Here is a 16,052-nt window from a genome sequence, read left to right as displayed (position 1 = left end):
TGGTCAGATGTCTATATTTCTTTGGCCATATAGTGTACAGTATATATGAAAATACTTTTTTTTTGTAATGTTTAATGAAGAAAATTCAACATTTGATTGGAGGATTCCCAGTTATTTGTAACTGTATGTCTCATACATGGCCTTGTGATAGTTTAGTTCATTTTGTGTTGATCATTTCCCCTTTTAAAATACTACAATAATACAATTCTCCAAGTCTGATATCATACAGTACATGTGGAGAAGGTTGGTGATGGTGGTCCTTCTCTTGAATCTTCATAACTTTCATATAGATCTGGCTAAGGGGATTCGTTCCTATGCAGTACAGTACTGTAATGTATATTTCTGATCTACTTGCAGTTCCAAACTATTGCATTTTAACAATAATCTTTATCATTTATGCCAACAGCTCCCAAACGAGTCCTCAGGGCACCCAAATGGTCAACATTTTTTCCTCTATTCATGTGTGAGATGTTAGCAAAAAATGTGGACTGTCTAAGAGCCCTGAGGACACGTCTGAGAACCACTCACTTATTCAGAATTTTGGAATGGTGCTCATTTGAAAATAACGTTGACAACGCTGAAACAGAGCCAGTGTGAGAACTGCCAACTGAAATATTGCCAGATAACAGAAACTGACAGATTAGCTGACTAATTCTGACCTTCAACAGACAATAAAAACGAGTTGATGAAGTCACTCTCAGTAGCCAATGAGAACAAAGAGAGATTGAAGTCACCTGATGCAGTCAGTCACTCCGCTGTATGTGTCCTCCTGATTGCCACGTGTTAGCGACTGCAGCCTGGTTTTTATGACTGTAACACAAAACACACACACACACACACACATACACACATATGGACTATTCAGTGTTTCATGCTCAGGTGTTGCACATTTATAAATGCTGTTGCATTAGACCTCTAGATCACCTGTATCTCTATCCTGGACTCCAGTATTTAGCTGCCTCACCACCAGGGGTGGTTCAGTAAAAACCCCTTTCACAATTTCACTTTAATGCCAAGAGATTACGTTTTTACGCAAGCCAGGTTTTAAAACCCAAGTCAATTGATTTGGGGGCTTTCTGTGCAGTTCATGTGCAATCAGAAGCTGAAAGATTACAGGAGATAAATGTTTTCAGCAAGTCAGAATGAAGGTACTGTTAGCCATTCATGCTGATTCCTTTTTTTCTTTTTAAATAAATGGTACAGTCCATCATGCAAAAGCATCAAGCAAATCTGCAGCAAGCTCTGTTTTATGCTTGCAATAATATAGTTAGTAATTCTATATAAAGTGTTCAAGCTGGTTTAATATGAAAGGGTGATTATTCCTTTAAAAGAACGACAGGGAAAGGCCCTAAGCAAATAGCTCTTTGAGAATCCTAGATTATAGTTTTATTAATTAAAAATTAGCTTGAAATCATATCATACTGGTGTCATTTAAATAGATATTGCATTGATACTGCTTTGCACACAAGAGTCATTTAGACTAATATTATTTGTTTAGTAATTATGCAGTTTCTGAAATTTGTATGAGCCCACCACATGCTGTATGTGCATCCTCAGCTGGACCACTCTGGTAATGTGTTTGTACCCCCCCCTTGCCCCACTATGGAAAAAAAAAACCTTGAACTAAAAGGCATTTAGCTTTTGCCACAGGTTTGTGAAAGCACTCTGTGTGGACACACTAATGATTCAATCAATAAGTTGTTTGTTGGCTGTAATTGTGTTCCTGGCTGCTTCTTCACTCTAAATGTCATCCTTGTGCTACTCTCTCCTGGAGACTTCGATACCTGACCTGTCCTACGCACAAGGATTCAATGGATGGTTAATAGCGCTAGCTTTCTAAAGCGGTTCAACTTTTTTGAAAAGGAAAAACTGCACCTGTTTTGAACTGTTTTGAAAAGGAACCTGTTTTGTACCATTATATATAGAATCTTGTTCTATTCCTTCAAAAGAACAAACCAAAAAATCTTTTAAGGGGCTACATGGAGTGTATCCGACATCAGGTAATCTTTTTTTCTCCAGGGGTCTGAGGTCTGAATCTCACGCTCTGGCACTCACCATCTACAGGGTTGACTGCCACAGCAGCTGTACTGCCAGCGATACATCCCGATATGAAGGAGACATAGAAGGGAGCAGGACCCTCCTCTCCCTTCTTCCCCAGGTTATTCAGATTAGCAAACAGAGGAAAGTAGATGATCGAGAAAGGAACATCCCTGGAGAGAGAGAGAGAGAGAATAAGATCAAGTATTACTATGCTTCCTAGGTGTGTGTGTGTGTGTGTGTGTGTTTGTGTAGTACCTGAGCAGAGTGGCTCCTAGCCCTTTATAGAGTCCAGCAATGCCTTTTTCTCTTAGCAACTCTCGTGTGATCTGCATGGCAGTCGGGCTCTTCACCTCCACAGGGCCACCAGGAGACACGGCTTGTGGCATCAGCTTCCTCTGAGCAGCTATACACAAACACACACACACACACACACACACACAAACACAAACACACAGATATCAGAATTACCAAAGCTAGCACTGACAGAAAATATATTAGCCTAAATATGTTGTGATGTTTTTCTGCTCTAACACACAAAATCCAATAAATCCATAAATGCCTATTATTTAGATCTTATTTTTCATGTGTTTCTCAGTTCTGGTCTTGAAGTACTGCTGCCCTGCACCATTTGGTGTTTTCCTTGCTCCCAACTCACCTGATTCAGCTATTTAAACTAATTCACAAGCCTAACCAGGTTAGCCTGGGTGAGTTAGATGAGGGAAAGCACCAACATGTACAGGTCGATGGTACTCCAGAGCCAGGATTCAGAAATTCAGACTAACTTAGATGATGTATTCAAGTCTGGAAAACCTTATAATCATTCACTGTATCCATTATAGTACTATTTTATGACAACATCAGCATTAGACTTCTTTAACAATCTCTACATCATTACATACACCCTGATATATTGCATTTATTATCATTACACACTTTACTGCAAGTTTTTTATGAGCTATATATGATGTTAGCCACATGAGGGCAGTGTATTATAATCAACTGATGACTCTGCCCCTCTCCTTCCTTTCTTTCTCATCTCCACACTTGAGTGTTTCTGTCTTTATTCCACCCCCTTGCCTCTTACGGGCCCTTATTCATCAGTGGTGCACCTGAGTAAATCTGTACCTAAATTCTGCAGACAGTTTTACTGTGTCTCGATTTCATCGCATCTCTGGTCCGAGAGAATAAATATTGTACAAATAAATATGTGAGCCTACAACAGTCAACCACAGTTTACAGTTATTTGTGACTCGTTATCAATATCATAATTAATGTCAGCAAATTTTAAAATACAAATAATAAAACAGGTATAAAATAATGTCTTGTGCACTTCTTTGAAGACATTTTCATTTCTTTATTTTCCTCTTGATTTCCTTGATTTCTGTGTGAATGTAGATGATCAAATACTTTCCTCACAATGTAGCATATATACACACACTTTAATAGAAGACCTGTACCAATCATGTGGCAGCAGCACAATGCATAAAATCATGCAGATACAGGTCAAACGCTTTAGTTCACGTTCACATCAAACTTCAGAATGGGGAATAATGTGATCTCATGTGATGTGATTCGAGCTCACAGGAAGGCTACAGCAACTCAAATAAGCACTCTTTACAACCATGGTGAGCAGAAAAGCATCTCAGGACATACAACATGTCAAATCTTGGTGGACAAGCTACAAAAACAGAAGACCACATCAGGTTCCACTTCTGTCAGTCAAGAACAGGGATCTGAGGCTACAGTGGGCACAGGCTCAGAGAAATCGGGCAGCTCAAGATTGGAAAAAAAAAATACCAGGTGATGTTTTTCCAATTTTCAACTGTCCAGTTTCAGCAAGCCTATGCCCACTGTAGCCTCAGATTCTTATTTACACATCGTTCTCAGCGCTCAAATCTACGTGCAGCTTGGTGGATAGATGAATAAGAGTCAATATTTTTTTTCTCACCAATTCTTCCTGCATCTTGCAGCTGGATTTTCAGCATCTCCATAGGTGTTGTAACAATGACCTGCAAGCCACACACAAATAAAGAGAAAGAAACTTTTGTGAAAATGAGAACATGTCACATAAAGGCAAATAAATTAAAAATAAAAACTCTAACAAAATACACCCTTTTTATCTAGAATAAAATTTGACAATAAAATAGATCAATATTTCTGTATCATGATTAGTTACTTTTATGTCATTAAAGCAGACATGAGATCCTATCTGTGAAGTACCTCAATAAAACAAGAAACAGGCAATGCTGATGCTAATTAGCTGTTAATATTTAAAAGCTAATATTCAGTCAGAGTGTTCTGGAGTGAAGTGGATACTGACAGATCAGTATGGTACTGATAACAGTCTCCACATGCACAAAACATGCAAAATAAAGGTCAATCCCCTAAGGGACTATATAAGACTCGTTTTCTCCTGAGGAGATGACAGGATGTGGTTGCCATGGGACTAACATGTACACACTTAACAGAGTCAGTCAGCTGTAATTAAGGCCATTACTCTCACTCCCTAGTATTTCCTGAGCAGCTCTTTCACATGTGACATGTTTATTTATCTCCTCATTTCAGTAGGTTAAAAAAAGCAAACATGAAAATCTCCCATGTATTTTTCTCCTGTCAAGATCACAAGGTACGTATGTTCATCGGATGTGTACCCGGTCCGAGATGAATGTGACTTTAGACATTAGTGTGTCCCTAAACGCAGTCACTAACAGGAAAAGGACCAATTCTGTGCACAGACTCACATGAAGAAGCTGTGCTGAGACAGATGCTGAAAATCTATCTTGGACATAAATGGCAGTTAGGATCATATCACACGGAAGACATTGTTTTAACCGAGCAAGGTCCTTTCCTCGCCGCTCACATCTCACCCTGAACACTCATAGGTTGATGGGATTATGGGTAAAATGTAATTGTTAGTGTTGGAAAGCCTGCGCGGTCGATACAACTTAATCCACATGCTGTCTAGTATTGTAATCCCATTATTTAGTTCGGTGTAGCTACAGTCTATTCGCTAATGAGGAATCCAATTCTGTTGGACTGGATTGTAATATGATCTCATCTGGAAGAAATACATATGACTACATGGCTGTCAAAACCATACATGAGAACTTCATATACTCAGTATTTTAAACCAGAGAGCTTTAACCCTCAGTTATATGACATCTATGGCCCAGAGACTTCAGATAGAAATAATGGGCCTCAATGAGCATCAATCTTTGAGTATAGCTGTGTGTAATTATTTGCATAAGCCAAACCGATCAAAAAATTTTCCGCCAGATTTACGGAAGTTTCGGAAACTCTGATTTTCTTCGTACTCACTTGCATATGTTGATGCCAAGCACCCGTAAATTACCAAGTGCCCATGAAGTATTTGTGGCCATGAAGGGATGCACATGGTCAGTAACAAAACTCAAATAGTCTGTGGCATTCAAGCAATGATTGATTGGAATTAACAAGTCCAAAGTGTGCCAAGAAAACATTCTCCACCATTACACCACCTCCACCAGCCTGGACTGTTGACACGAGGCAGGCTGGGTCCATGGATTCATGCTGATTCATGCTGGTGCCAAATTCTGACCCTACCATCTGTGTGCCTCAGCAGAAATCAGGCTACATTTTTCCAGTCTTCAACTGTCCAGTCTTGGTGAGCTTTTCAGCTCACGACAATTGTACAGAGTGGTTATCTGCGTTACAGTAACCTTTCGGTCATTCTCTGTTGACATCTCTCATCAACAAAGCATTTCCGTCTGCAGAACTGCTGCTCGCTGAATGCTTTTTCTTTATTTCACTATTCTGAGTAAACTCTAGAGATGGCTGTGTGTGAAAATCCCAGGAGATCAACAGTTACAGAAATACACAAACCAGTCTTCCTGGTACCAACAATCATGCCACTGTTAAAATCACTGACTTCACATTTTTTCCCCATTCAGATGGTTGATGTGAACATTACCCGAAGCTGCTGGCCTGTATCTGCATTTTATGCATTGCGCTGCTGCCACACGATTGGCTGTTTAGATAACTGTATGACTGTGTAGGTGTACAGGTGTTCCTAATAAAGTGCTCAATGAGTATATATGATTTGAGGTTGATCATTTGAGGTTTGCATTTGTTAGTCTTCTTATGTGTAAATTTACATACACTCAGGAGCACGAGTAGGTTACAGACGTTTTTCAGGATTGTCATAAATACTAAATTTAATGTGCAAAAGATCCTACGAATGATTTCCGTTCTTATCCCGCTTGACAAATGAGGCTTATTGTGAGTCAAAGAGAGAGGATGAAAATAGCTGTTCATGCACAGGGATCTTAAAATAAATGAATAAAAGACAGCATGTGTGTGTGTGTGTGTGTGTGTGTGTGAGTGTGTGTGTGTGTGTGTGTGTGTGTGTGTGTGTGTGTGAACTGACCTGACATGTACCTGCACCACAGCCTGCCAGCATTTCTCTAAACAGTGTGAGCTTTTGCCTGAAACACACAGCAGATGACAGACAGCAGATGAATGAGACAGAGTGTGAGATAAATACACACAATTTAAAGCACAATAAGGTAAATAAAATTTGCCCTTGCAGACCATGTGGTCAATTTCTGGTTATGTTATATCTAAAGAACACTTGCATTGGTCCAGCAGTAATCACATTTTTATTTATAATATGTACACATTCAAATATTCAGGTTATCCAACAGGAAGTGGATATGGTGTTGTATTGGATATACTGTATAGTGAGCTACAGATGTGCCAGAACGCTGTTATGGTATATTGTATTTCTAGAGCAAATATAGTGCACATAATTTGCACTCAGTCTAATTGTTCTGGAGTGGCTTAAAAAACATATATATTCTTGCATTAAGATGGATAAATAAATAAAAATCCTGAAATATAAAAATAGTGATGAAATTATAACATTTTGTGATTTCCTGCATGACAACATTACAAGCTCATAATATTTTAATGCATTTGAATACTAAATATTTTATATATTGTATTCAAATAATACACAAACTCTTTGGCCCGTACACACAAATTGGTACGTGTACGCGCAGACAACACACACACAAGTACACGTGCAGTCCCGAATTAATAATTCACATTGTGTCGAGTCAATAATTTACCGGCCCCGTTTCTGGTCACTATGGAGATATGTGCCAATGTGCGACTTGGCCAGTGAAGGTCGAGTGGTCTGTCATTTGAACAGAGACTTTTGGGTAGTGTTGGTGAACAGCCTGTGTTTAATATTAATGTCTGACATACAATAGCAGCCCACACTGTGTAATACTACACCTTCCTTTATGAGCAAGTGATTCCAGATGTTCTACCATGTAGGCATGTACAATAACGGCAGGCTTGTGTGCATGAAGGATGACTGTGTTCTTCTGACACACACAGTTCTTTCTTTTATGCATGCATGCATTTATGCAACTGCACCCAAGACTGCTAGTGTGTACCACAACAGTGTGTGTGTGTGTGTGTGTGTGTGTGTGTGTGTGTGTGTGTGTGTGTTTGTGGCTCACCCGTCCTTCGAGAGATGGTGCCTAAAGAAATCATTGGCAGCCAGCTTTATGGCTTTCTCCGGAGTCACAAGAGTTAAGTTCACAGCGGCACCTGAACACACCACACAGGGAAGACGCTTTGACCATCATATGCATAAATGCATAAATAAATATGCCAAAACCTCATAGTAACCTGCTTATTTAAAAGTAAGTTGTTAAAATGCAGAATGGAATGACCCTGCAAACATAAATCTGTGACTGTTTTCTAATTAGTAAAAAGCATGAAAATTTCACGATTTATTTTCTAAATTCCATACCACGTTTCTCCTTTTGATGTAAAGCGGGTGGTCATACTCCTGGAAAATGATTACGTAAGCTTTAACATTACCTAAGAGGCTCACCTAACGGCCAAAGAAAATAGTCTACTGTGTAGCAGGCTGAGCTCGTAGGTTGTAGGTTGTGAGTTTGGGTTGTACCTTTTCTTACAGTTCTGCAGGAACTATGAAACCATCTAAATCATGTGAGCTTATTAGAATATTAAGCCACACCCATCCAGCTCTGAGGAAGGTCTGATCAGTTTAAGCTTAGAAGTGATTCCTCATATTGGAGTCTCTTCACAAAATTTGCTGTTGAGAGTTGTATACAATATGGCCACCATATACCAATTACTTCTATTGGGCCAGAGCTTAATTTACTCAAACAGCTTGGGGGAGCTTTGGGGGCTCCTGAGTGGTGCAACAGAAGAGTGTCTGCCCTGTCGTCTGGAGATTGCATGTTTGAATCCCAGTGATGTCACAGCCATTCGTGGTCAGGAGTCTAAGAGAGCAAAATTGGTCATGGGCTTGGGGAGGGAACAGTGGTGTACCCTGTCTCCCCTATCAATCTAGGTTTGTGAGCTCATGCAAGTGGAAGTAGACGGACTGCACTCTCCTCCAAGTGTGTTACACTACCCCTTGACATTGCATGAGCAGCAGTTCGAAAAGATGCGGTTGGCTAGCTTCATGCACCTCAGAGGAAGCACATGATAGGGAAGACCTAACTGGAGGGTGGGAATTGGCCAAGACACAGTGTAACTGTCATGAAGCCTGAACAGTAGATTCATCCATGGTCTCCTGCAAGAACTGGCCACTGGGGAGCTATTTAGAAAAGGTGCTTGGACTCCGCAGAGTTTTTCATTAAGACTGTGGTGGAGGATTAATATCTCTCTTAAGTTTAATTTCATACAAATATCATATTCTTTGGGACTTTAGGAAAACACCCACCTCTGTACATTCCAAAGTATCCTTCTGAGCGAATGGTTTTGATAAGGCAATCTGAACTGCACAGCATAAACAAAAATCAACCAAAAGTACACAGAGACACACAGGCACAGAAAATATCATTAGGGAATGGAGAATGTGAAAACACTATGTTCATTCTGTGTGGCTGTGTCCATACGTACATGCTGGTGTAGAGGCGAGAGCCATTCTGCTGGTTCTGTAAGCGGGTCTTGGCCAAGTCAATGGGAAACACACAGGTGACACCAATCAGGCCAGCGATACCCCCATTTATTAACTTGGCAGGCAAACTGGTAGAAGGAATTAATCAAGAAGAAAGACAGAAGACAAGGCAATGTTAATAGTCGTGATAAGAGCAAAAAGGGTCTAACAAAAAGGGGTGAAGAGTGAGAAGAGAAACTCCATTGAAACCAGAAACAAATTAACATAAATACAAGCAACAAAGGGGGATGTATAAAATGAAGGCTTTTTATCATAATCATTTTTTAACATAATGAAGCCGATCCTAGTTCAGTATAAAAGATTTATGATTCAATGACGTTAAATGGAAAAATGGGAGTCGTGCTTACCTGATCTGTTTGTCAGCCATTTATGTCGGCCCACGCCTCTTTATTGTGTGTTAGAGAGGTTTTTTAGTATCGGTTTGTACGTCCTTCAGTTATCTTGTTTAGTCGATAGGGATTCAGAGTGTGTGTGTGAGTGTGAGTGTGCCCATTCACATTGACCAAGGGTACCTAAGAAAGACACACACAGAGACAGGGGTTTAAACCCAGCAAGAACACAGTATCCTTAGCTAATTTGTTGCTTATGCCTAGGAATAGTTCATTACTGGCTGCCTTTGCTCTTTTATTTCATTTTTTTTCTCATCATGTGTTTCTTGCACGCTCTCTTTGGCTGATGTAGTGTAGTAGAAGTCCTGAATAGTTCCCAAGGCTGACCAGATGTACAATCCAGCACACACACACACACAGCATACCTACCTAGCACAGTGATTTTAGCTATTGTCTTTCACTAGAGAGCATTCAGATCTCTGGAGGACTGCATGATAACAACTGCAAAGTATTCAAAGGCAATAAAATATATTATCCTTATCCCCTTTTCAATCTTGCACACTATATTAATAAAATCTTTTAATTTATTGGCAACATCACTAAGTGATTGAGTCAAATGTCTTCTACAGCTTACTAATTTCAGACATTATTCCTGAGTGTATATGAGACACACGTCACGTGATCACTGACTTTCTCCACCTCTCCAATTTAAAGCCCCTCTTCAGACTCGTAATGTTCATAAAATGTTAAATGCTTTGCAACAAGCAGGGAAGCACATCAATACAATCAGACTTGTTTTTTCTATTTTCTATTCTGTGTTATCTGTTGCTGTTTCAAACTTAAGTAGAAGTTGAAACTACAAACTAACTATATAACTGCCGTCCCAAATCGTCCCAAAAAAACAAAAAGTGCACCATGAGCTTTGACTTAATGGGCACATTCTGTTTTGAAAGTTTTTCTGAAGAGAAGTAAGGCCGAGTTCACATTCGGTTAGATCCACACCACACATTCTGGACGTGTTACCTGCATGACAACACACTTCATTCTTGTGAAAATTAGAAACCAAGAAAACACACGAAGCTTACAACCCTGTGAATGAAATATAGGGGACAGTGAAGAAGCACGTACGTAAGGAAAAAAGAGATGATGTACAAGCAACAGCAGATACTGAGGATTTAATTTGGAAGATTCTGAAGATTTATTCTGTAAAATTATGGAGATTTATTCTGCAAAATTATGGAGATTTATTCTGTAAGATTCTGAAGTTTTATTCTGTAAGATTCCAAAAATTTATTCTGTAAGATTCCACAGTTTTAGTCTGGAAGCTTCTGGAGTTTTATTCTGTAGGAGTCCGCAGTTTCACACAGCGGAGCTGAGAGCCCAGTAAAAGTGTAACTTGGCAGCGAACCACAATCTCTGGCTCTGATGCTGATCAGATGTGAAACTGAGGATTTGGAAGGTGTTTCACTCTAGCAGTCTCTCCACCCCTCCCTGCAACCAATCATTTTACACTCCATCTCCTCCCCTTTCCCCTCTTCCTTCCTCTCTCTCTCTAAACACTTTCATACACTCCTCCAGCTTTCCTGTTAGCATTTATGCGAAGTCGAATTTCCGTCTCTTTCCAATCTCTCATGGTCATCACTTCTTCACGATCAATGTGTGTGTCTGTGTCTGCGTCTGTCTGGTCCACACCAACAGCAGAGTTCAAAACAAGTCACGGGAAACATACAGACGAAATAAACGCTCTCTCTCTTTCTCTCTTTCTCTCTCTAATCCATTTCAGTGCTCACTATTCTTTACAGTTTTCCTGAGAGGGAATATGCTGACACTAGTCCCACTCTTTCTCCTCTCCTCCTGAACTCTTCCTCTGACCTTGTCCTTTGACCCATTCTTTGCCTTTCTCTTATCACTCCATTCTTCTATTCCTTCCTACCTTAAACCTCTAAACAAATTCCATCTTGTACTTGTTCAGTCATTCTCCCTTCGATGTTTAAATTCTCCACCATCATACTTGAAGAAACACAAAAGATTGTAAAGCAAAACATGTAATAACAAATCAGTGACTTTTCCATGCTTAATTTTTTATAGCTTCTTAACATAATAAGCATAATCCATGACCAGTCTGTAAATAAGTTGTTCTAGATAGATAGATAGATAGATAGATAGATAGATAGCATTACTACTAAAACTAAACAAAGTGACAGTTGATAAGCAGTACATCAGCAGTACGTTAAGTAAGAAGTAAAACACTTATGGACATGATGTTAGGAAAACAATTAACAACAGGTGTGATGCAGCTTAGCACAAAATGTTGTGCTTTTTATCCACTTATAGTTACATTTAATGTTGTGGAAAGTTTGCAGAACATGTAAGCACTTGCCTCAACCAGCCTCTTTATTTTCTCTCTCTTGCAGTTAATAAGACAAAAAAAGCAGTTTGTCATGTTACTGAGAATCGGCAAACTGCAAAATCTTTTCTTAAGCCTCTCACATGGTGGAAAAATTAAAGGACGAGGCTTACCTCTAACTGTTAGAAAGCACTAACACTGGAGAATCCTTCCTAAAATGTTGGAAGTCTGCAGCTTATCAATGATTATACATTTTTATGTTAAATAACAACTTATTTATAAATTTGAGTCCCTGTGAATGAACTGTTATAATAGAAATGATAAGGTATTAGGACAAGTGCATTAATATAAACCTGCAATTTAGAATTACAGCCTATGCTGCTGTTATAGAGAATTAATCAACATCTTCTGACCAACCAGATCTGGGAATTCAGCAGTGCAGTAAAATAATTAATACAGTAAATAGCAGCCAACATGAAGGAGTCCTAGAGAACCAAGACGAACATACAGAGTTTAAAGAGTTTTTTTTTGTTAAATCACAGCAATATCCAGCTCATGACAGTAAACTTCAATGACCCAATAATTTGTACATTTCCAATTCCAGTCTTAAGAGGACGTAAATAATCAATAATAATTAAAAAAAGAGCTGATGACGTGCTTTCAGCAGCACGCTCACACAGAACCTGACGTTAAGCATGAACATAAGGTCAGTGTTGGCAAGTAAGCAAAGCACTGAACAAATATCACAGATAAAATGTTATGCAATGAGATTTTTGCCAACACAGCTGTCCATAAGTGTGTGTGTGGTGTGTGTGTGTGTGTGGTGAAATGCAGAGCTCCTACTCAGAAAAATGTCAAACAGTGAATGCAAAGAATGAGACCTACCAGATGTTGAAACTGTTTCAGCAACCGCAGAAAGAACAAACACACGTTAATTAACTTTCACTCTCATTAACACAGTCCCAAAGAGAAAAATTACAAACACATGGGTCCACTTGAAACAGAAACAGACAAGCAAATGGGTAGATAACAGAGGTAGCAAATAAGCAACTTTAGAATGAAATAAACCTTGGAGTGAGACAGGAGGGTGTGTGTGTGGAGGGGGGGTTGGGGTGGAGTGTGATAGTGCTACAGTTTATTAGTGCACTATGAACTTTGAAACAGTTAAGAAACTTCTGAACTTTGACTATCAAGTCACCTTATGCACTGCACATTCCCAGAGTATATGCTCTTATTAGGACTGTTACAATGATCACATAACCAAATGACTGCAGTTATTTCAGCTAAAACTGTTATTTCCCCACAATCATATTATTCTCAGTCACAGGCTTTGAGCTATAAACTGCAATTTATTCATTATTCCTAAAACAAGGCCTCTTTTTTTTCCTATACTACACCATTTAGTGTTCAGAAATTACTGTGTATTGCAGTAATAGGTTTTAATATTTTTATATTAATTCATTATTTGAGTCATATCTTCCTTTTGTAATGTATTTACATGCTCACTGTCATTATAGTGCATCATTAAGAAAAGAGTGGCACAAAGTGAACAGAAAAAGATTAAATAAAATCAAAAATCACAATTGTGCATGATACAGCATCAAGAAGAAACGGTGTGAACTATGCAAGTGGGAATTCTGCTCATTTTCTCTCTTTCTTGCCTTTTTAGTTGTCATGGTTTCAGCCAAAGAGGTGAATCGAGAAAAAGAGCGAGAGCGAGAGCTAGAGAGAGAGAGAGAGAGAACATGACAGAAAAAAAAGGCTAAACGGAGTTATAAATATTGTTCAGACTAAAGTAACTGTAGTCTTGATACAATCAAATGAGACACCACCTTGCCTGTGTAACCTTCTGAAAATATTTAAACATTAAAGATTCGAACACTTGGAGTTGGTGCTGATAAACGTTAACGGCATGACAGTATCGTTATCATAGACTCGTAGACTGGATTAAAAAAATACATTTCAGCTTGTCTCATTCAAATGCAACATAAGACTCAAGTGTCCTTATTTTGATCTATAATCCTATAACGATCCCTGTTCCATCCTCAGCGCTAATAAATTCTCAAATCTGATTGGTCAGAAGGTGCTGATAAATTGTCTACAGTATCTCTGATAATAGTTACAGCTGTAAGGTGAATTTCGGGTTTATACTGTATTAATGCACTCAACCTAATACATTACTGTTCACTACACTCCTGGGCAAAAAAAATGGGCCAAGCCAAAAATGGCAAATTTTTAAGCTTTTAATGGTCTTAACAACAAATCACTGGTTAGGAAATGAGCAAAAATTACACAAATAGATAAAGGAAGTTAGTATAGGAAGCTGTTCCCTTTGGTTTCTTGTGGCCCTTGAGCTGCATCAGATGTGGCAGAGAACCAAATAATGACCAATCTTTAAAAAAAAAAAAAATCCCAGAAGATATTTTTGGAAAATTTTGTACACCCAGACGTGTGTTAGTTTGAATTTGACATCAAACATTTGAATCATTATCATGATTTTAACTTTGCATACAAGAAGACTATAGAAGTGAATTTCCCTGTTTCTAGCTTTTCCCCAAACAAACAGTTCACTGCAGCAAAAGAAAACCAGTAAATGGAGGCACAGGAGCTCTCAGGAGTGCATTTGTTTCATTCTTGCTCACTTCCTGACCAATGATTTGTTGTTAAGACCATTATAAGCTTCATATTTACCATTTTGGGCTTGGCCCTTTTTTTTGCCCAGGAGTGTATATCTATAAACAGATTAAATATCTGTATGTTTATATGGTGAGATTTTCTCTGAGGAGATGTACACGTAGCATTTTTGGAAGGAGTCTCCAGTGTCAGGGCTTTGTAACATTCAGAGGTAAAGATTTCCAACATGGGAAGGTCATCAGGATCAAGGGCTTTAAGGTTTTGTTTTGTTCATTTCAAGAGAGAGAAAAAGAGAGGCTGATGAACAGGAATTAAGTTGATTCACAGACGTTAACATAACATTAAACATAACTATAAACGGATAAATAGTATGATTTGTTGTTCATTAATAAATTAAAAATGTAATCTATTGCAAAATGACGTCGAATAAGAGGAATATATGATGTTGAGCCATGCTGTTATTGGAAAACAATCAGCTTCGGGGTGGTAATGGCATCACATCACTCTGTCATTGATTATTGTAATATAACAGCAAGCCCTGTTGTGTTTCATCCCTTACATAATAGCTGCATGAGAGTCCCAGGAACACGGCTGACAAATCTGAAACTCATTCAGCTGTGAAATCTATTGCAAGTTAAAACTGCCTGTTATTTAACTAACATATATAATCTACTAGTTAATTAATAGTCATATTTTGTTTGTGGATTGCCAGAACTTTGTCCCATGAATAAAAACGTACCTAAGAATATTTTAATAAACCTACTTCTATAATACAGTATGACACTGTCGAAGCCTGTAATTTTATATTTATTTACTTATTTGCTGTTATTATTGTATGAAGTCATTGCACACGCCACTCCACAAACTGGTGAAAGATATAAAACGGAAGAAGTCGCAGTAATGTGGTGCTATAAACCTAACTACAAGGGTGTAATGTGACTTCCAAGAGTTACATCCTTACAGTTTCCTGTAAGGTCCAGATTCCAAAGTTGAAAATAAAAGGTGATATGACCTGTAATCTCTCTGTTTCTCTTAGCTTTTTGTTTTGCTCTGTGTAATCAAAGCATGTTAAGGAATAAAAATAGGCTTTTTCACATTTAAAGACACTTTTATACTAATGGCTGTCCCAAAAGTCTCCATACATACATAGGGGACTACGTTTGCCAGCACCATATCGGTTGTGGTTTCGTCAGTGGATGTTTGTGGGCGTTGTCTTTTTGAATTTGTTAATATGTTTGGCAGCAGTGTTGTGTGTGATGTGCTTGCCATGTTTCCTGTTAAAGTCCATCGCAACCTTATACATACATACATATATATATATATATATATATATATATATATATATATATATATATATATATATAATGCACACCAAGTATGAAAATTTTTGAAAGACATTTTGCTAGAAAGTGTTAATTTGCCCTATGTATGGAGACTTGGACTATGTATGGTCATATACTGCTTCAGTATATAAATTAATTGTACCCAGAATCTCACCCACAACTATTACAATACACACAATCCTTCTTAATAATCCCCAATTCAGCCAGTATTGGGCCTTTTCATTGAAGAACTGTGACGTGCATGCTACTTTAATCTTAGTTTTTAATAAAATCAGGTATTAGCTCTAAACAAGTCCACAGGGGGGGATAAATCAGTAGCCTGGATGCCCAGTATAGCTTAGCGATATGACAATATAATATCAATATTGTGATAA

The 16,052-nt window shown here is 38.4% G+C and overlaps 1 protein-coding gene across 3 annotated transcripts in view; it reads right to left on the bottom strand.

Annotated features, from left to right (window-relative positions):
• The window catches only part of slc25a22a (solute carrier family 25 member 22a), a 28,907-nt gene that overhangs the window by 5,833 nt on the left and 7,022 nt on the right, over positions 1 to 16,052 (bottom strand). Inside the window, exons 1-10 of one of the 3 annotated variants that reach the window (XM_026919345.3) lie at positions 12,587 to 12,939; positions 9,373 to 9,537; positions 8,968 to 9,093; positions 8,789 to 8,844; positions 7,548 to 7,638; positions 6,446 to 6,503; positions 3,989 to 4,049; positions 2,296 to 2,443; positions 2,056 to 2,210; positions 735 to 810 (exon numbers count right to left, since the gene is read on the bottom strand). In XM_026919345.3, coding sequence (XP_026775146.2) covers positions 735 to 810; positions 2,056 to 2,210; positions 2,296 to 2,443; positions 3,989 to 4,049; positions 6,446 to 6,503; positions 7,548 to 7,638; positions 8,789 to 8,844; positions 8,968 to 9,093; positions 9,373 to 9,392 — 791 coding nt within the window. In that variant the 5' untranslated portion in view covers positions 9,393 to 9,537; positions 12,587 to 12,939. Of the gene's footprint in view, positions 1 to 734; positions 811 to 2,055; positions 2,211 to 2,295; positions 2,444 to 3,988; positions 4,050 to 6,445; positions 6,504 to 7,547; positions 7,639 to 8,788; positions 8,845 to 8,967; positions 9,094 to 9,372; positions 9,538 to 11,287; positions 12,489 to 12,586; positions 12,940 to 16,052 lie in introns of those variants that run through there. The other 2 variants (XM_053236806.1, XM_026919344.3) reach the window with 2 other exon arrangements.

Source organism: Pangasianodon hypophthalmus, chromosome 9, assembly GCF_027358585.1.
Source record: "Pangasianodon hypophthalmus isolate fPanHyp1 chromosome 9, fPanHyp1.pri, whole genome shotgun sequence".
NCBI classification, from domain to species: Eukaryota; Metazoa; Chordata; class Actinopteri; order Siluriformes; family Pangasiidae; genus Pangasianodon; species Pangasianodon hypophthalmus.
The sequence above is the reverse complement of the archived record's forward strand: the minus strand, read 5'-3'. Positions and strand labels throughout refer to the sequence as shown.